At 44.8% G+C, this 22,307-nt stretch overlaps 1 protein-coding gene across 2 annotated transcripts in view; it reads left to right on the top strand.

Moving 5' to 3' along the window:
• Positions 1–22,307, top strand: part of EVC2 (EvC ciliary complex subunit 2) — a 226,967-nt gene that overhangs the window by 113,047 nt on the left and 91,613 nt on the right. For both annotated transcript variants that reach the window (XM_073574499.1, XM_073574500.1), the window contains 2 exons: positions 2,751–2,926; positions 12,163–12,322. In XM_073574499.1, the coding sequence (XP_073430600.1) occupies positions 2,751–2,926; positions 12,163–12,322 (336 nt within the window). The remainder of the gene's footprint in view (positions 1–2,750; positions 2,927–12,162; positions 12,323–22,307) is intronic.

The raw sequence follows: 22,307 nt of genomic DNA, 5'->3' as shown, positions 1-22,307 counted from the left end.
GTAGCTGTAGGTGTTAAATTAAAGAATTAAATCACAGGAAAAAATTGCGTGGGCTCCCGCGCAATTTTCTTCGCCAGAGAGGAAAAGCCAGTGACTGAGGGCATATATTAATAGCCTAGAGAGGGACCATGGTTATTGGCCCCCCCGGCTAAAAACATCTGCCCCCAGCCACCCCAGAAAAGGCACATTTGTAAGATGCGCCAATTCCGGCAGCCTCTCCCTTCCCATTGCCCTGTAGCGGGTGGCATATGAGGTAATAAGGGGTTAATCTGACCTTGCTATTGTAAGGTGACATTAAGCCTGGTTAATAATGGAGAGGTGTCAATAAGACACCTATCCATTATTAATCCAATAGTATGCAAGAGTTAAAAAAGACACACACATTAAGAATAAAGTCGTTTAATGAAATAAAAAGACATACTAAATAAAAAAATATAACATACTATTTTCCCATCTTTATTAAACTCCCAAACCAAGCGAAGCCTTCGTTCTCCTGTAAAACATAAAAAATAAAAAAAGCAACAATATCCCATACCTGTCCACCGTACAGTCAAGTCCCACACCGCAATCCATCTCAAGGGGTTAAATAGTTTAAAACCGGAAGCGGTGGTAATGCGACCGCCCCAGCTCTAAACCACAGAGGAATGAATGAGAAGCTGCCGGCGTCAGCATCAGTGACGTCAGCACTGCCTCCCAGCCTGACCCGAGGTGAACTCTGCAGTGTGGGAAAGTGACAGTTCATTTTCCCACGCTGTCAAGTTTATCGCAGGTCAGGCTGGGAGGCTGCGCTGACGTCACTGATGCTGCGCAGCCTCCCAGCCTGACCTGCCATCAACTCGGCAGCGTGGGAAAATGAACTGTCACTTTGCCACACTGCACAGTTAACCGCGGGAAAGGCTGGGAGGCTGCGCAGACAGCTTTTCATTCATTCCTCTGTGGTTTACAGCCAGACTGGTCGCATTAGCACCGCTCCTTGTTGTAAACTACTTAACCCCTTGAGATGGTTTGCGGCGTGGGACTTGACTGTACAACGGACAGGTATGGGATATTGTTGCTTTTATATTTTATAATTTTTTACAGGAGAACGAGGGCTTCGCTTTGATTGGGAGTTTAATAAAGATGGGAAACAAGTGTGTTTAATTATTTCATTAAAAGTCTTTATTCTTAATGTGTGTGTTTTTTTTAACCCTTTCATACTATTGGATTAATAATGGATAGGTGTCTTGTTGACACCTCTCCATTATTAACCGGGCTTAATGTCACTTTACAATAGCAAGGTGACATTAACCCCTTATTACCCCATATGCCACCCGCTACAGGGCAATGGGAAGAGAGAGGCTAAGTGCCAGAATTGGCGCATCTTACAGATGCGCCTTTTTCTGGGGTGACTGGGGGCAGATTTATTTTAGCCGGGGGGGCAATAACCATGGTCTTTCTCTAGGCTATTAATATCTGCCCTCAGTCACTGGCTTTCCCTCTCTGGTGAAGAAAATTGTGCAGGAGCCCACGCAATTTTTTCCTGTGAATACATTCTTTTATTAAATACATACAGCTCCCAAATTTTACACACCTATACTACTAACAGTATTAGTCACTGACATATATAAATCTAACTGTTCTGCAATGGTTTACTGTATGTAAACCATGTCTCCTATCCTGTCGGCTTCTGTAATGATTTTACAGAAGCCGACGAATGAATTAATGGCTATTCTTCTCTGTATCTCTCTATGCAATATAAAGATGAATAATTTTTATATATATATATATATATATATATATACAGTATATATATGTCAGTGACATATATATTATATATACTGTATATTATAGTTATTTGTATCTGTTATATATATATATTATATATATACTAGCTTAGCCCGTGCAAAATTTTCGCACTTTGGTCGTCGGGGGCGCAGGCAATTTCAGAAAAAGCAAGCTGGTCAAATATAAAAGTATTTCATAAGATGATGAACACAGACAGGTATTATATATTATATATATTATAGATATGTATATATCTATTATACAGTATATATATTATATTATACTTGGCTGAACTCATCCTCCCTGGGTTTAACACGGAGTCTCCACCGCTGCTTTTGGTGTCTGTTATGCTGAGCGCAAACCATTTGGTGCAAATAATTCCAACTATGCAAAAATGTTAATAATGTGGGCCACTGAAGAAAGAATTTATTGAAATGATAACACAATACAGGGTACATTGGTTTTTCTTTATGGAATAGAGTGGTACATCCGCATCCTGTGCACCCATTACGGATGTCCCTGTTCTCCCTTTTGACTATGAAGCGGTCACATAACTTACATCGGTTTTCACTTTTTCCATCTATGCCATGTAAGGGATATTCCCAACATTCAGAGTCATCACCTATTCAAAAGAAGGGTGATAACTTGCGGATCAGTGGGTGTCTGACCACTGGGACGCCTACTTTTCCCGTCAGAATGGATGTACGATCACTCCTCCATTCGTTCTCTGCGTGACTGCAGAAGATAGCTGAGCACAGCGCTCTTCTTTTCCCGGTAGTCCTTTATGCAATGAATACACAGGTGTTCCTCCTCTCTCACACTTCATTTCAGAGCCCAAAATCAGTGGGGTCTCAACAGTCAGACACCGACCAATATGCAAGTCATCACCTATCTTTTGGGGTCAGTGGGATTAACATTTTTTTTTCTTCTAATGCATTGAACTTGAGGATGTTTATTTTCGGGTTTTCGTTTTTTTGCGTCTTCAGGAGGAAACTGAAGATCTGTTAGATTTTTTGCATGCAAGCAAAAAATATCACATGAACAAAAGATTTGCTGTGAGGAAGAACTTGTTATACAACCTCCAGCTCGGTGACAGCCGCTCTCGATGCTTATTGAATTCTGCAGCTACACAAATTGCAAACCTTATTAACCGGACTGAGAGGTAAGGAATAAGGTTTTCTACCATACTGGGAAGAATAAAGAAAAAATAATATTATCTGTATTAACACACTGAAAATATATTAAGGTTTTGGTAAGTTGTATTGGGTGCAGGAGTAGCTGCCCATCCAGGTTCTGGTGCCTATTGGGCCAAAGGTCCATCTACCACATAAGAAAAACACCAATATTATACGTGGCACATTATAGGCAGAGAGCCTGTTACAGATTTTACCTTGCAAATGAGAACTTTCTCCACTTCTTCCACCATTTTGGATCTATTTCATTGCTACCCTGGATATGCCGTGTGTTTGGGGATCAAAAACCAACACTTTTTCTGTTTGACACAATTGATTAAGGTCATTATTACCGGTCCCTTCCCAGCGATGCTCTCCTATGTGTTAGATATATGGATTGACTCACAAGTTAATACAACATGAAAGTCGTCAGAAATCAGATACTTTCTTGATTTCAAAGTAGAATTCACTAATATTAGTTTTGATTTTAGCAGTGCAACATGCAGTGCCGATACCTGGTTCCACTGCGTCCGGAGGTTCACGATGTATGAAACCAGAACACCACAGTTCTGTATACTGTATAGTGACCATTCCGGTGTACTGCAGCTCGGATAACGTTCACTTGAAAGATGAGCTCCAGTACTTGAGAGCGACCACTTCACAATGTACAGAGTGGCGATGTTTTGCCTCAGTGAACTACCTCTGGTTGTGGAACGAGATATCAACTGAGCGATGGAAGGTCAGTGCAGGATGTTGGATTTTATATTGGTCACTCACCTTAAAAGTTATCTCATCTTCTTAAATGGGTAAAAGTGCAAAGTGCTTGTAAAAACATTACTTCTTATTACATTTCTTCTAAATTCTCAACATATGGGGACTCTTTACTGGTTGCTGCAGAGGATACCAGCCAACTCTGCAGACTATCAGCGGTGGCCTCATCTTTGCAATGGAGCTTTCAAGTTCTGCCCTGAAACTGGTTGGGTCACCGGATCCCCCTTGCTTTAGTCCTCCTGCGCTCTTCTGGTGAGCAAGAGACAAAGCTGCAGCTAGCAGCAGGAGTGCACGGACAATTTGAGCCGTACTGCTGCTCTCAGCTGTCAATCTATCAGGAGAGCACTGCCCCCCCCCTGCAAGCGGGAAGCAGGGTGCGCTCCTGAGTGCAGAATATGGGACAAACCCTGTAAGGATAATGCCCAATGCCGCAACTGACAAATTATGTCATCCTTATGTTACTTCCAGACAACCACTATAATTCATTCTGTAATTGATTATCATACGATCACCAATAAATGATAACGCCATTATTAAATCGTTGAGAGAGAATTGGCTTCCTGCCCCTTAGTAGTATCAGTATTATTTCCGCCTTTTACATCTTTACAATGGTGTCCTGTTTATACAGATAAAATGCTGATTAGTGCGCTGAATTCTCCCTTCACTTGATGCAAGATGACATTAATCTTTCCAGCCGGTAGTCTGCAGAAAATACATCATCTGTCTTTCTTGTACCCACCTGACGAAACTCTCGGGTCACGTGGCTTAGTGAGAACTGCACCGGGTCAAAGTTTTATATTCATGCTGTCTCACACAAAAGGACAGCTGTGGGAATTAACTTGTCATCGCGCTGGAAATAAACAATGTAATCCAGGTCTGCAGAATACAGAACTAATCCATAAAAATAACAGCTCAAATTAGAAAATCCTATATTAAAGGTTGCACAAGTCCTCTCTGCTGTACTTTGCCTTACAGTCTGAAGGTCTCCTGATTGCCATGCTTGTGTAATAATGTCATGGTTTATGGTGATACCCCATAGAGTCAGTATTACTCTACACGTCATAGCCAAAATGCATTTATCTGGAATTAAATTGAGTAGAAAAATATGCTTTCTTCTAAAAATAGTGCCAACCCTTCCCACAGGTAGTTTGTGGCATTGTTGTCACAGGGATACCGCGACAGAGAAGGGCCAGAAGATTGTGGTGTCTGGTATCACGAACTCCTGCAATAGGTAGAAATACTTCACCATCTGATTAAACAGTGCAAGTTTTTTTTCCTTGCTGGCAGTACAAGTGTTAATCTGTTCAGTTAAAGCTCCTGGAGCTTTCTTACCTGGATTGTCTCAGCTGTTCAGTGTTGGCCACTCCCCTCTGCTATGTATACTGGCCTCTGGCACTTAGGGATTGCCAGTGTTAGTTCTTGCTGCCTAGTTTGAAGTTGGAGATGTAGTTCGTGGTTGTACTTGTTTCAAGATTTGTTCACAAAATTGTTGCTTGGAGTTTTTTCTGTGTGCACATCCTCATCCTTTCCTATTTGGTTTCTCCCTCCTTTAACTCCCCTGTATCCCTCTCTGTTGTTTGGTGAGTGTATTTTGTATGATTGTTATTTTCATTTATCTCTGTCCGTCTTGTTTGTCTGGTTAGTGTGTTCCTATACACTTCCGCTTCCCACTACCCTGAGTAGGGGAGTGTACAGATAAGGTTAGATATAGGAGCATAGCAAGGCACAAGAACAATGCATCTCCACCATCAGGAGTAATCCGGTGGACAGGGATAGACTAGGGCGCCCTTAGTTCTAGGAACCTGGTTAGCTTCCACAGTTAGTTCCAAGGCACTGCGTGACAATTGTAGTTCAGCCTATACACTGCAGTAGTTACATACAGTAGTTATGGGTAGCATATTATGATTTAAAAAAGGATAAAGGGAATAGGTATATGTATGGCGCGCCCTCACTCACCAGGGCTGTGGGGTACTCGGTACAGGGCCGGTTGATCTTCTCAACGGGGGGTTGTCACGGCAGCAGTGACCCGGTCCGTGGCCCTGGGACTCCATTCCAAAAGGGGTTGTTTCAGTGTGCTTATGGTGGTGAAAGTTTATAAGTGATTCGTGACGCCACCTGTGGTGTTCGGAAAGGAAGATGTTAAGCCGACGCTGCAGACAAATCCTCTGGGACAGATGGTGTAGCGCAGCAATGATGTTATAGCCCTCCACAGGCAGGGCTGTAGTCCCAGGGCAGTGTAGGTGAAGTGACACTTAGATGGTGTAGTGACAAGCGCAGAAGTGATGTAGCGGTGTCGGACAGGCTGACGCAGGAATAAGTGGAGAACACCGGGGCATGTAGTTCCAAAGCTTTACTCACAGTCTGTTGTGGTACAGGTGCCCGCATCCGTGCCGTGTCCTCCGGGTCAGGAGCTCAGTCATCCTCCAGACAAGATGAAGTATTCCTTTCCAACACTCCGCCAACATATGTGCCTTTTCTGAACGTCTCCCTCTTAGCGCCTTTGAGTGAAGTACTCACAGTACTGAGTTACACTGGAGTTCCTCCTGTCAGATGTTCCTATGAACTCTACTTGTACGGCAGACAGCTGTAGCCTACTTTGGGGACTCCTTCTACCTAGTCCCGGCTCACTATCGTTGCTGTTGTGCCCCCAAGTCTTGTGTGGGAATAAAGCGGTCACTACTTCTATTCCTCCGGTGTCTGCTGCAGGACCATTAGTATCCATACAACCTCGGGGACCAGACCCCGGCCTTGCGCTTAGAACTTGGGAAGGGTTCTCCTCTAACCCTGGTCCTTGTTCTCTTATTCTCCTCACGTTCCGTACTAATCCGTTCCTTCTTATGGAGAATCAGGCTTTCTAAAATGTCTCTTTCCTGTGCCAGTAGACCCAGGTCACTGAGGTCTGCTGCAGCACTTCCATCAATCCATCCCTCTGCTGGGGATCTCTCAAACTCTCTGACCCTCTGAGTCAGACTCCCCTCGTCCCAATAATCTCCCGCTCTCTTTATGTAAACTCAGCTCCACCCACCTCCCAGCACGTTTCGTGTTCCAAGCAGGGAGCCACCAAGGGGTGCAATACTACACTCCAAGCAGGGAGCCGCCGAAGGTGCTTTGCTACACTACTTTGTGGTGTGGGGTGCAGGTGTTGGAGTGTGATCAGGTGTCTCCACCTTACCTGGATGGTGGGGTACCACACCTCAGGAGGAGATGCAGTACCTCTGTGGCGACTGAACCCTCAGGCGTGCCACAGGTACATCTATAATGAATGACCCAGTCTGCCCTAAAAGAGTTAATGTTTCCACCTGATCGACTGGATTAACATTCAGAACAATAATTTTACACATTTATATGATCATTTATCATGCTTTCTTCTAAAAAGCATTTAGGCCTTTTTAATCCCAGTTTAATCAGCTCCTGAGAAGTTTTCTATCCTCTGGAGATTGAACCTTTCTCTCTCCCTTGTCAGTTTGCGGCCTGCGGCCTTGTTCACATTGATTGTATGTAACTTTCTTTAGACCATATCTACATTTAGTCAAGCCCAGTCTGAAAAGACTTGGTTCTTGCAAACGGCGAGGGATCTAGCGGTTGGACCCCCAGCAATTGGGAAGTTATTGCCTTTCAGATGGATAGGAGATAACTTCAGAACTTGAAAATGTTCCCTTAAAGTGAATCTGTCAACAGTCATTGTCTGGTTGGTGCTGTTACACTAATTAAAATGATACCTGGTGTGATTATTGTAAGTGTGGGATCCACACCTCGACACCCCACCTGAAGTCAATATTAATAGACCACAATAAGGATGCCGCGCTACTAGTGAAAAAATGCCACGATGAAACCTATGGATTAAGCTGACATTCAAATAATATGGCACTTACTTATGAGTGCTCCGGATTAATGGTGGCCTAGAAGCTCCGAAGGAGGTGTAGTGCTGGAATCCGGATAAGCAGAGATAGGGAGTGTCCCCCCCGTGCTGGATGTCCTCTACATGCTTGTAACTACACAATGTGGCGGTGAGCCCCGGCCGGTGGCACCGTCGTTTAGTAGCGTGGTGAACGATTGGCGTGGCTAATGGCTAGTTGTGACAACACCTGTCCAAAGCTATGGACTCGTGTGAGGGCCAATTCCCTTTGACGTGTTTCTAGGGACCCTGTCCCTCTTCTTCAAGGTGTTGCCCTCCTGCTCCGGCTGTCCTTAAATAGCCTTGCCCTCCTACTCTACATAATGCCTTTGGTCCACTTCATTAAGTTTGCCCTACTAACTGATGTCTCTGTGTTTCATAAAGTGGGGGAATATGTGTGTATTTAACCTGCTGTTAGAATCAATGACAATGTTTTGTACACAATCTACTTGCAATATACTAACGTTGTTACTCTTCACCCGGTTCAGCTCCGTACTGCCCTCCTCCTTGCCAAATATAGAAGATGAAAATATAAATATATTTGTTTGAGAGAATATATACGAAAATGCACCAATGTATTATTTTTGAAATGGGAAATATATGTTTCATGTTGCTAACTGAGAAGCTACATCTCCTCTAGCCCATAATAATTTTAGGATAATAAGTTGGAATACCTGAGATGTTTTGCATCATAGGAGTATAAATACTGATGCCAGACCACATGAATACAGTTACAAAAAGCCCCTCTAAAAAAAAAAAAATGGAACCATTCCCATCTTACAATTCCTTTGATTAAAAAACTTTAAAAATGGTTATTAATATTAAAATTAAAGTGTGTGGCTTGATTAAAAATCCCATAACACTGTCTTAAAAAATACTTTAATAAAATAATAATATAGTGAAAAATACCTTTGCCCGTATGGACAGATAGTGGGAAAAATTGTATATTACAATCAATGGCAACCTCACTGATGTTACTAGTATGTAGCTTTTCAATATCAATTTGATATTAATTACAGGGCGTATAGTCCTAGCTCATAGTTTAGTCCCTTGGGGACCAACTTTCCAATATAAAGATCCATTTGGATTCACTTCTTGACATGAGTTTTAAGTAATCCCCACCTCTCAGGTTTTTTCAGACAATTTGAATTCCACAGAATGTGGTCCCAATGCAGGACCGATTGTGTTTCTCCACATAGTGGCGTGATAGAGCATGTCGCATATACACCTTGTTGATTTTGTGAAAGTGTTCCTTCACCCTATCATGAAGGCGCTTCTTAGTGCGGCCTACATAGAGTTTATCACAAGGACATCTAACTGTATCAATGACTCCTGTAGAATAGCACGAAATGGTGTCCTAGATAATAAATGATTTCAATGTATCTGAATTCCAAAATGCTGTTATTAGCGTTTTTTTGTATGCAACAAGGACAGCTGCCGCATGTTGTAAAGCGCATATTAGTCAATATTACATCAGCGGGATCACGTGGTAAGGTCTCCCCACTTGTACCAACGTGACGTTCTGCACCCTCTGGGGGTACGTAAGGTGAGCTTGGCACCGTTTTAAAAAGACACCCCCTGTCCACACAGGCTCAAGGAGGCATGGAGAGTTTGAGAAGATTGTTCACGTAGACACCTCCGTGGCACCACACTTGCCCACAAGGCTGTGAGGCCCCTTTCACTAGCACCAGTGAAACAGAACCTTATCAGCCCGGTAGGTCTGCCACCAGTTCCTCATTCAATATACGCCTAGTCTGTTAACAGGGTTATATCGGGCCAGGAGCCAGCCTCCAGTAGCATGTGAGATTAGGCCAAGAAACGAACGTGTGGATTCGTGGATCAAGATGAAGAGCAGCCCAAGGTTAAATTATATATTTAATCACCTTAAGGGCACACTAGACAATATTCTATATATACACAATAGTTATACATATATAATTGTCAGACATGCAAATGCATTAGTGGTAGGACAAAGGATATAAGCAGAACAAATGGTCAGTTACCAGTTACATGAAAGGCCTTGCTTGTGGGGGATGGGCTGTCACATGGAAGGCTTGTGGTCCTCTCTGTGTACGACTTGTCCTCACACGAAGTGTCGTCGTGACCTCCCAGAGAAAAAGCAATAGGATATGCTGCACACAAGCATTTATCCCTCTGGGTCACTCCCCCCTGCCCTCTGGGTTGAATCTAAATCCCCTCCCCTGGAGGTTTGAAGATAAATCTTCAAAAACGTATGAAAGATCATAACTCGTTTCTGGGCGGTTCTGGCACCATCGGATCCAACGGGGCCCCTGCTACTCCTAGACACTAAACACAATTTTGCTACCTAGCTGCTAGTGGCTGTTCTATGTATCTCGCTTCCCGTGTGTGTTAGAATGACTGGAGACCCAGGCAGGCACTTGCCCTGTTCTGGAGATCGTGTAAATATCCACGATGTACAGCTAGGACGTGTAGTATTTCCATAACTCCTTTATGAAATCCTAGTTGGTTGAACAAAGGACTCAGGTTGCATGACTTGGATCCACAGGGGGGCTTCCTGTGGAAGGTAGCATACCAGCTAGCTGGCGGTAGTATGAATCCTTTGCTTGACGCTGGCCATTTGTCATGTTACCACAGCAAGTGCTGAAGGATATTTTTATAATTCCATGCCCAATAGTATACAGATGATTGATATTGAATTATGTCTTCAATATTCTTCACACCTGGGTTGAAGAAATCCGTTGTTTAATCTTTGTTTCGAGTTTTCATTTCATGAGATTCTCATGCTTTGGGCCTGTGGGATGTCATTATTTGGTGCTCTGCCCTCATATTCATCCTTATGGGCTTATACGACAGGTCACTGCTGTCTTCAGTGACCTGCCTCCTATTTTAAATACTGTGCACCGCCATTTTGCTGGAGCCAAAAAAATTTTGGCTCCAACATTTTGTTGGAGTACATTTTTTTTTTTGTAAAACCAGAATTTTTTAACTGCACATGCACAGTATTTACAATAGGAGGCAGATCACTGAAGGTTCAGTGACCTGTTATTTAAGCCCATAAAGATAAATATGAGGCCAGAGCACCAAATAAAATCCCGCCCACAGGCCAACCCAGAAGCATGAGAATCTTTTTTACTGAAAACTGCAAACCAGAGATTAAACCACAACCACAACATGGATTTCTTCAACCCAGGTATAATTTTAATCAGTGCAATAGCGCCATCCTGACAATGTCTGTAGTTTACTTAGCAAAATCCTGATGACAGGTTTGCTTTAAGGGAGAAATGGTGCTTTGTTGGCAGGGCTTCAGTTGATAAGTAATGTATAGAGATGGGTGGACCCCTGGATGTTTGGGTCTGGAAAGTTCAGCCGAACAGTTAAAAAAAAGTTTAGGTTCGGGTACCAGAACAGTACCCAGACCTGAACCGGAACCCCATTCACTTTACCGCCAGTCAGACAGCTGCAGTTCCCACGCTGTCAAATGACAGCATGAGACCCCAGCTCTGATCGGAGGTAGACAGTTCACCTCTGGTCACTTACGTCCGATGATGGGACTACTGTTTCCTTCAGCCTAAACCTGCTGCCACTAATAACAGAGAGAGCAGGCGGCTGATGGGAGTATGCATCAGCCGGGGCCTGTGCTCTAAATAAATTATTAAAAAAAAAAATTGGCATGGGTTCCTCAGTATTTTTGATAACCAGCCAGGCAAAAATGACAGCTGGGGGTTGCAATTCTCAGCGTTAGCAAGGCTGGTTATCAAGAAAAGAGTGGTCCCTACACTGTATGTTTTATTTATTTAAATAATTCATTTTACAAAAGCGGCGTTGTGTCCCCACATTTTTTACAACTAGCCGAGCTAAAGCAGACAGCTGGGGGCTGGTATTCTCAGGCTGGTAAGGGGCCATGAATATTGGCCCCTCTAGTCTAAAAATAGCAGCCCGCAGCCACCCAGAAAAGGCACATCTATTAGATGTGCCAATTCTGGTGCTTTGCCTGGCTCTTCCCATTTGCCCTGTAGTGGTGGCAAATGGGGTTCATATTTGTGGGGTTGATGTCACCTTTGTATTGCCCGGTGACATCAAGCCCACAGGTTAGTAATGGAGAGGCGTATATAAGACACCCATCTATGACTAATCCTATAGTTGTATGGTAAACAAACACACAGAAAGTATTAAATTCTCTATTTGAAATAAACAAACTTTTACTTTATTATTTAAAAATAACAAACACAGTTATACTCATCTAATGCCTATTACATGGAAGCTAACGTCTCCTGCAAAAAAAAAACAAAAAAACAAATTCCTCACCTGTCTGTCGTTCTGTCTCTTGCTGTAGTCCATGTCTGGGGATGAACAGTTTTCAACCTGGATGGTGCCAAGATGCGATCGTCCAGGCTGAAAACCACTGATGAATGAGCTGCTGCGAGCACAGCCTCAGTGACCAGCGGGAGAACAGAAGACAGATGTCCTCTGTTCTGGCACAGACTTTGGGGTCCCAGTAGTAGGACTCAAACCAATTTAACAATTCACCCCTATTTTATTGGCTATGCTGTAATTTAATATGAAGGTTGTTTTTTCCAGGGCCGGGCACATAAGTGACGCTCAGGTACAGACACTATTGGAGAAAGCCCAGGCAGAGGTTCTTAAAGTGAAGCAGAAGTTAGAAAACTCTTTGAAACAAGAAACACGAAAAATGTACCAGAAATCGACCAACAAGCGAAGCCGTCACATTGCTCAGAAGGTAATTACTGAAGGCTTCTACATAACCATAGTGTGCGATATGTTTGATCACTTATTATGCGATAACCGGGACATATTGTTTTGTGTTTTCTTGCTTCAATATTTACTCTAGAGGTGAATCCGTACAATAATCTGATGCTTTTGGGAGGTGGCTACTACTGTTGATGTCAGATGAAATAAGGATTGGGCAGATTTAATATCAGCATGCCCAATCCTCTGTTGTGTCAGAAGATAATAATTGTCTACCTGTCTCATAGTCATTTATGTTTAGGTCAGGGGAAATAGTTGCCGAATTTGTGCCCAGCCAACAGCTATCACACATATATGACCAGTCTTAGGGTGCCCATACATTGCTGCCTAACTATGTCATGTATAAGGTGTCCCAACATTTCCCAGCGAGCACATATTGGGGAAAATGGAATTGTTGTGTCCAGTCCTTCGTTCCTGCAGGAGATATGAAAGCTATCTGACTAAAGGGAATATTTCAGTAAAATCAATACACCCCAAGCATATATGTGCATATAATTTTTTGAAATATAAATCCATCAGCACTTTTATATCTTCTGTCTCTCGCTGCATTCTGGTGAAATTAGTGTTTTTCTCATTAAATGCTCTTGGTGTGAGAGAGCACTTCCTGAGCCAATACCTCCCCAGCTTGTTTCCTCGCCCAGCACCCGCCTCTTTAGCTTGATTGTTCGCACACTTTGTGATTTCCTTGATGCTACACAGACAGTGAGTTATCAATTAAGCTACAGAGGTTGGTGCTGTGATGGGAAACCAACCTCAGGAGACAGAGGCTTGGGAAGTGGTCTGTCACACCCAGAGAACGTAATACTTTCTATTGCAGGTGAATCAAGGCATAAAATTCTTGGGAATGCAGCAACAGATAGAAGATATAAAGGTGCCAATTGATTTATTTTCAAAGAGCTGAATGACCATACTGTATATGCGGTTTGGGAGGGTGGGATGATCATACTGACAGATTTTTTTTACCTGTGTATTACAAACTATTTTATTCTACTATTGGTAATCATTTAATCGATCTATACGGTGTGGACGCGATCCCATTTAATAACACTCCACATTATAGAGGTTTGGTCCTTTCTCTGATGATATCAGTAAATACTTGTATTCTTCATGATATAACAATTCTGGAGAGTCTTTTCTTAGATTTCCGCATTATGTCGTTTCTTCTGTTATTCGTCCTGGAAATTTATGAATAAATGGACAGCTGAGTGTTCCCAGTTACAGGCGTGTTCCTGCACACTCACAATATCCATTCAGTGATGATAGCGCTAGCAGGGACACAACCCTTTGACAAGAGGAACGCTAACTCCCAATTTATTTGTAAATATTTAGAGAAACGGCACAATGCCGAATTATCAGAAAAATTGCTTCCAGAATTGTTATTTCATGGGGAGTATTAGAATTTACTAAATCAGGTATATCGGCAAGGCTGACAGGTGCTCTTTAGATATAGAATTTTTACAGTCATCGCAACCTGAAAAGAACATCCAAAATTGGTCCCTAGAGAATAGACTTGCTCCTGGCTGGGAACATTATATGGCGTACGTTTAGTACTGCAGTGTTCTCTCTTCTCAGAACTGAATCTTTTGATATGCCGAAAATGTCCTCTCTTTTGAAGTCTCAGGGTATGTTCAGATGGGGATTTTTTAAATGAATTTTTCAAACAAAAAAAATATTCACATGAAAGAATTTTCGGTGAACATTCCTGTAGAGATAAAACATTGAGAAAGAGTTACAATGCTAAATGCGCTGTAGGCTATTGTGACAGTTTTCGGTAAGGAACTAACTATCCCTGTCCAGGGGGTTATTTTCAAGGTATACAGGACCGAGTGTCTGACTTTACTGTGCTCCTGTTAACCCCTGATCTGTCCCCTCCCCATAAGGTCGGGGACAGAAATATAAGGTAAACAAGACACAAAGACAAAACAGGGATAACAGAAAGTAACAAACATACAAACACTCACCAAAGGTAATGAGGTATATAGGGAAGGATAGGAATGTACCAATCAAATGGGAATAGGACACTGAGGAAAGCATACACCCAAAACAGCACGCAACAATCTTCGGTAGAAAGAACAAATTCCTGTTCAGCACAGAGTCTCCAAAGAGCTAGGAAGCAAAGCTTTCACTGGCAAGACAGAGAAGGTCTAGCCAGGTTTTAGCGGGAGAAGGAAAGACCAGATCAGAAGCAGCTGAAGATGGAGCTGCAAGTTTCTGACCAGCATAAAAAGGGTTGTTAACCTCTTCAGCAACAAAGGAAACCAAATCCATTTAATATGGGACACAAACACGCAGGCTAAATGGAGCTTCTGTTATTCACAATACGTAGTGATCTTCTAACCCCAGATCTCCCAGGAGGACATGACACACTCGTGACAGTACCCCCCCTTCTTCGAGTGGCAACAGGACCCTCAGGACTTGGTTTATCCAGATGGGACAAATGAAAGTTCCGTATCAACCTACAGGCATTAACCTTAGATGCCGAAACCCACATCCTCTCCCCCATACCATGCCCCTTCCAATATACCAACACTCTACAGAACGGTGAATCATAAGGGAAGCAATGATTTTCGCTACCTGAAATTCTAAATTGTCATGAACAATAACTGATGGCAACGGTAATGGTGACGATTCCAAAGGCGCAACTAATTTTTTGAGCAAAGACCTATGAAAGAACATTATGGATCTTGAGAGTTGATGGAAGAGTCGAAAAGTAACAGTATTGATTACGGCGATCAACTTATATGGACCAATAAACCTAGGACTTCATTTCCAAGAAGGAACTTTTAGTTTAATATTTTTGGTGGACAGCCATACTAAATCATTCACCTCCGGGTCCAGACCTGAAAATCGTTTCTCATCAGCCATATGTATTTGTCCCCCATTGTCTTTAAACTATTCTCAACCCCTTCCCATACCAATGAGAGCGACGAAGAAAATTGTTCCTCCCCAGTAACTCCCGAAGCCTCATCTTTACTGAATTACAGAATTTGTGTTTAGAGGCCATATTTGCCAAAACGGGTGACTTACTAGTGGACTCACTATAACGATTGTTTAACATAAACTCAGCCAGTGGTATAAAAGAAGACCAATCCTCCTGGTTATCTGACACAAAACATCTGCGATAAGTCCCCAAGCTTTGGTTTAGGTGTTCAGTCTGGTCATTAGTTTGACGATGCTGGAATGCCAAAGAAAAGGATAAATGCATCCCTAAACAAGAAGAAAACACACTCCAAAATTTAGATACAAATTGGGTCCCCTGATCTGACACCACATCAGAGGGGACCTTGTGAAGCTTTACGATCTCAGTGACAAACATCTGAACCAGTGTCTTGTCTTTAGGGAGAGCAGGTAAAGTAATGAAGTGTGCCATTTTACTAAACATATCCTCCACAACTAAGATAACAGTTTTTCCAGAGGACGACTGAAGATCCATAATGAAATCATGAATCAATGAGTCCACGGTCAGTGAGGAATAGTTGATGGTAAAAGAGCCCCCGATGGACGATTATGCACAGACACAACAGGAGGGCACAAATTCGACTACATCCTTACGCAACCTTGGCCACCTAAAAGAATGAGAATGGAGGTCCAAGTTCACCTTACTACCTGAGTGATCAGCCAGAGTCGAGTTATGATGTGCCTTCAAAATTTTAAGACACAAGGTCACGCCGCGCTCACCTGGGGGCGGGACCTCGGTCCCGACGTCATCTCTTCCGGAGCCACGGTCACTCCGGGGGTCCCGCCGGGTGCGCACGCGCACCTCTCGTACCTAGGTCCCTGTCTCCTCCATGTTATGTCTGCACTTGCACGCTTTTCTCAGTTCGGTCTCCAGGTCAGTCCTCTCTATGGTACTGGAAGACTTGACCCAGGAAGCTCTCGTGATCATGTGCTATATCAGGCTACCTCTTCCTAGGGGAGGTGCCTGATTATTGTTGTGCTTCCTGGCGGCTTGGTCTGCCGTGTCCCTGCCTGGCTGTGCGCTGTATTCAGGTCCCCTGCCTTGCACTCTGTTGTGCCTCTTGGCACACACTCTGAACCTGCACTCTGCCTTGTACTTGGTTGTGCCTCCTGGCACATGCTCAGACCCTGTAATCTGTCTCATATTCGGTTGTGCCTCCTGGCACACGCTCTGACCCTGTACTCTGTCTCATACTCAGTTGTGCCTCCTGGCACACGCTCTGACCCTGTACTCTGTCTCATACTCAGTTGTGCCTCCTGGCACACGCTCTGACCCTGTACTCTGTCTGATCCTCAGTTGTGCCTCCTGGCACACACTCTGATTCCGTGCTCTGTCTTATACCTAGATGTGCCTCCTGGCACACACTCGGACCCTGTGCTTTGTCTCATACTCAGTTGTGCCTCCTGGCACATGCTCTGATCCTGTACTCAGTCTCTTACTCTGTTGTGCCTCCTAGCACACGTACCAATCCTGCGCTCTGTCTTATGCTCAGTTGTGCCATCTGGCACACACCCTGCTCCTGTACTCTGTTACACCTCCTGGCACACCTGCTGCCTGACTCAGTGCTCTGACGTGCTCCTTGCACGCATCCTGCTTCACTCACACCCGGACGAACGAAGTCTCTGTTCCCGTGTCCACGCTTTACACGTTCCTGCAGACACACTCACCTGTGAGCCGGCCGCCTGGTGCCAGCAGTCGTGGTGCCTCACCTCCTGGGGCTTGCCCCTGACACTCCCTGTATAGGGGGTGGTCTTCACTAGGTCAGCTCGCCCTGGGAGGGTTGGTGTCACGACCCAGAGGGTCCACTCCAGGAGTCGTCACACACAGATGTACATGTACAAACAATTTCCCTGAAGGACCATCATGGGTGTCCCCCTGAGCCTTCAATACCTCATTCTCAAGTTTGGAATACACTGCGGAGAACACCAACCTTACTCTGCTCTTGTTAACCCCTGATTTGTCCCATCCCCCACCCCATGAGGCCTGAGACAGAAATATAAGGTAAACAAGACACAAAAACAAAACAAGGATAACAGAAAGCAGAAGATGTATATAAGGTAAGGTAAAGACAGGGGCGGGACTACCGCGGTCGCAGGGGTCGCAGCTTAGATGGGGCCCGGAGTCAGGGCCGGCTCCAGGTTTTTGAGGGCCCAGGGCGAAAGAGTCTCAGTGGGCCCCCCCTTTAACACATACCACGATTCATGCCGTGTGGCATCCGTGGTGCCGGAGAAAAACGGACTTTTCTCCGTGTGGATCACACGGACACGCGTGTGATCCACACGGACACACGCTGTGTGGCAAAACACGTTCATGTGAAGGAGGCTATTGATTAGTAGTGTATGTATGAAAGAAAGATGAGAAAGAAAGAAAGAACAGAGAGAGAGAGAACAGAAAGAGAAAGAAAGAAGGGAAAGAAAGAAAGAAAGAAAGAAAGAAGAGAGAAAGAGGAAAGAAAGAACAGAGAGAGAACAGAAAGAAAGAGGAGAAAAAGAACAGAGAAAGAGAAAGAGGGGAAAGAAAGAACAGAGAGAAAGAGAGAGAACAGAGAGAGAAAAAAATAGGGGAAAGAAAGAAATAACAGAGAGATAGAAAGAGAGGGGAAAAAAAGAACAGAGAGAAAGAAAAAGAACAGAGAGAAAGAAAGAGTGGACAGAAAAAATGAACAGAAAGAAAGAGGGGAAAAAAGAACAGAGAGGGAGAGAGAAATAGGGGAAAGAAAGAAAACAGAAAGAAAGAATAGAGAGAGAAAGAAAGAGTGGACAGAAAAAAACAGAGAGAAAAAAAGAAAGAGGGGAAAGAAAGAACAGAGAGAGAGAAAGAAAGATGGGAAAGAAAGAAAGGACAGAGAAAGAAAGAGAAAAAAAAGATTAGTGAGAAAGAACAGAGAGAGAGAAACAAGCAGAGAGAAAAATGATCTATAAAGATACCATAGCAGCCCAGCTCCCATTGTAGTGTCCACCTGAGCCTCCCGATGCAGGACATATCATGATACACTCACATGGCCAGCATCCCCGATTCCAAGGCGATCCCGCTGTTCGCTCTGTCGGCGGAGGACACGGTGATGGATTTGAAGCATTCTCTGAAGTGCCTCCATGGTTCCGTCAAAATCTCCTCCCGAAATTACCTAATTTCCAATCAGCTTCCAGCACGTCACTTCCAGTCGAAAGTCACGTGCAAGTTTTAAAGTGCTCTTTGGGGCTCCGTTGTGTACTCCTGTGTCCGCGGGAAAAGTAAGCTCCTGACTGGGGCAGTCTCTCTCTCAAAATCGGGACTGTCCTGCTGGATCCAGGATGGTCCCCACCAAACACATCGTACACGCACGGCTCCGCACACCTCATACACACACGGTTCCGGTTTGTATGCCTCGTACACATACGGCTCCGCTCTGTACACCTTGTACACACACGGCTTCACTCCGTGCACCCCGTACACACCCGGCTCTGCTCCGCTCCGTAAACACATGGCTCAGCTCCGTACACTTTGTACACACGGCTCCGTTCCGTACACCTCGTACACACACGGCTCCACTCCGTACACCTCGTACACACACGGCTCCAGGCTCCACCTACCTCGTACACACTCAGCTCCGCTCCCCACACCTTGTACACACGCGGCTCCGCTCCATACACCTCGTACACTCGCGGCTCTGCTCCATACACCTCGTAAACACGCGGCTCCGCTCCGTACACCTCGTAGACATGCGGCTCCGCTCCGTACACACGCGGCTCCGTACACCTCGTACACACACGGCTCCGTACACCTCGTACACACGCGGCTCCGTACACCTCGTACACACGCGGCTCCGTACACCTCGTACACACGCGGCTCCGTACACCTCGTACACACGCCGCTCCGTACACCTCATACACACGCGGCTCCATACACCTCGTACACACGCGGCTCCGTACACCTCGTACACACGCGGCTCCATACACTTCATACACATCATACACACGCGGCTCCGTACACCTCGTACACACGCGGCTCCGTACACCTCGTACACACGCGGCTCCGTACACCTCGTACACATCATACACACGCGGCTCCGTACATCTCGTACACACGTGGCTCCGCACACCTCGTACACACGCGGCTCCGCTCCGTACACCTCGTACACACGCGGAGCTGTGTGTGTACGAGGTGAGCAGAGCAGTGTGTGTATGAGGTGGGCGGAGCGTATGTGTACGAGGTGAGCGGAGCCATGTGTGTACGAGGTGTGCGGAGCAGAGCGTATGTGTACAAGGTGTACTTAGCAGAGCCGTGTGTGTACGGAGCGGAGCCGTGTGTGTACAAGGTGTACAGAGCGGAGCCGCGTGTGTATGAGGTGAGTGGAGCCGTGTGTGTACGAAGTGAGCGGAGCCGTATGTGTACAAGGTGTACTGAGCGGAGCTGTGTGTGTACGGAGTGGAGCTATGTGTGTACGAGGTGTACAGAGCGGAGCCATGTGTGTATGAGGTGAGCGGAGCTGTGTGTGTACGAGGTGGACGGAGCAGAACCATGCATACGGAGTGAAGCCATGTGTGTACGAGGTGTACGGAGCGAAGCCGCGTGTGTATGAGGTGAGCGAAGTCGTGTGTGCATGAGGTGTATGGAGCGGAGCCGTGTGTGTATGAGGTGTATGGAGCGGAGCCATGTGTGTGCAGAGCGGAGCCGTGTGTGTACAAGGTGTACGGAGCGGAGCCGCATGTGTATGAGGTGAGTGGAGTTGTGTGTGTACAAGGTGTACGGAGCGGAGCCGTGTGTGTATGAAGTGTACAGAGCAGAGCCGCGTGTGTACGAGGTGGACGGAGCAGAGCCATGTGTGTACGGAGCGGAGCCGTGTGTGTACAAGGTGTACAGAGCGGAGCGGCATGTGTACGAGGTGAGCGGAGCCGTGCGTGTATTTTGGCATGGGGGGACCCATTTGAAAGTTCGCACCGGGTCCCATAACTTTGTCATTACGTCACTGGGTAAAGAGGTATATAAGGAAGGATAGGAATGTACCAACCAAATGGAAATAGGACAAAGAGGAAAGCATACACCTAAAAACAGCATGCAACAATCTCCAGTAACAACAACAAACTCCTATTCAGCACAGTGTCTCCAAGAAGCTGGGAAGCAAAGCTTTCACTGGCAAGACAGAGAAGGACTGACCAGGTTTTATAGAGAGAAGTAATGACCAGATCAGAAGCAGCTGAAAATGGAGCTGCAAGTTTCTGACCAGCATAGAAAGGGTCTTTAACCTCTTCTGCACCAAAGAAAACCAAATCCATTTAACATGGGACAAAAACAAACAGGATAAACAGAAGATTAATATATAGTGATCTCCCAGGAGAATGTGACACACTCGTGACAGCTGTATGTACAACGAGTCTTTTTTACTGAGTTTATGGAGTAAAAACTGAGCGGAAATTTAAAGCTTTCAAGTATTTTGAGAGTTAGAGGAGGATTTTGAGAGTTTCCACTCCAAAAATTTCTAAGCAAAACCTCTGTGTGTACATAACCTCACATGCCTTCACCCATATTGGTTATGTGTTTTTGACACTTTCTACGATTTATTTGATGAGGGTGCTGTCACGACCCAACAGTAGGTTGGTCCGCGGACGGCACAACACACACTCAGCGGGATGGAAATGGGGAGAGGAGGCCCTACCGATAGGGAATGAAGGATGGGACACCTCCTGAGCTTGAACCTGAGCCTATCCCTGCTCTCTCCTAATGCCCTAAGCAGGTCCTTCCCCCTGCCGCCATCATGAACCTAATCCCTCACTGTCACCTTGCACTGCCCTTGCTAGAGCACTGACCAGCAAGGGTGCTAAGATCACCACTGCAGATGGTACAACATAGGGGGTGGTGACAAGCACGAGACAGACAAGGTAAAAAAAACACTCTTAGCTTCCAGACTCAGCTTTCAAGCTCCACACTGACACAAACAGGACTCCAAATTCCAGAAGTAGCTGATACAGCACTAACACCAGAGAGCTGCAACTACAAGGCTATTCTCCATAGAATAACTCTATCACCAACAGTCAGATGATGTATCAGGTGATCATTTAAAGGATGGTGGGAGTGATCACCACCCACAACAGCTGACCTAGCAACTCTACTGTTGCAGCAGGCTGCCAGCAAGGGAAACTGACATTAACCCCCATTGGCCTGAAGGGAAAAAAAATACATTTAAATCATAGTGGAACCAGAGCCGCCACGAATCTAAAAATTGATCATGACAGGTGCATGGCTTTATAGAAATGGTAGTGGCTTAATATGGGATACTATATGACAAAATACATTTCTGGCATAAAGTAGGTATAAATTTTACAGGAATAGGAGGATTTATTCTCAGCACACCATCCAAGGTAAAATCGAAAAATGTATTTAGTCAATAGTTAAAAGGGAAAAGAAAAAGCAAACATGATGCATTTCTGGTGCGGTAAGCGCCCTTAGTCATAGGATGTCAGTAAGTCAATAGGTAGTGATATAAGTATACGACAAAATCCAATAAAAACACAAGTGATAATTACATATAGACACAGCAGCTGATTGAAACACAAAAGATAAGTTAAAGTGATCTATACCATCAATAAATATAAAACAAGTCATATTTTAAGTGCATTCCATTCGGATACTTTGTATCCAATATGCTTCCCTCGTTGTTAAACATCTCTGCCAATTGCCGCGCCGTCTGGGGAACCCCACTTTATCGAAACCAAAAAACGCAAAGTGTGTAAGGTCCCCTTTGTGGGAGCACACAAAAGGTTTAGTCGCTCCAGAATAGGAGCCATTATTTCCATTTATGTTAGATATTTGTTCGGCAATCCTGTTCTTGAGTTTGCGAGTTGTACAATTATTGTAATTAATCTGACATAATATTGATTGCAGCATTTAGATGGCGGGAAGAGGGATGGGGCTCCTTCTGCCTTCCGATTGGCGGCCCGGTGACGCCAATTGTTGCCATGGTGACCAGACATCCATGTCACCAGACTACGGCAAGTCCTTTAGACCATGCGCAGAGCATGGT

The sequence above is a fragment of the Dendrobates tinctorius genome, unplaced genomic scaffold (genome assembly GCF_039654945.1).
Source record: "Dendrobates tinctorius isolate UK_male_01 unplaced genomic scaffold, ASM3965494v1 ptg000039l, whole genome shotgun sequence".
NCBI lineage: Eukaryota > Metazoa > Chordata > Amphibia > Anura > Dendrobatidae > Dendrobates > Dendrobates tinctorius.
This window is presented reverse-complemented; position numbering and strand designations above follow the sequence as displayed.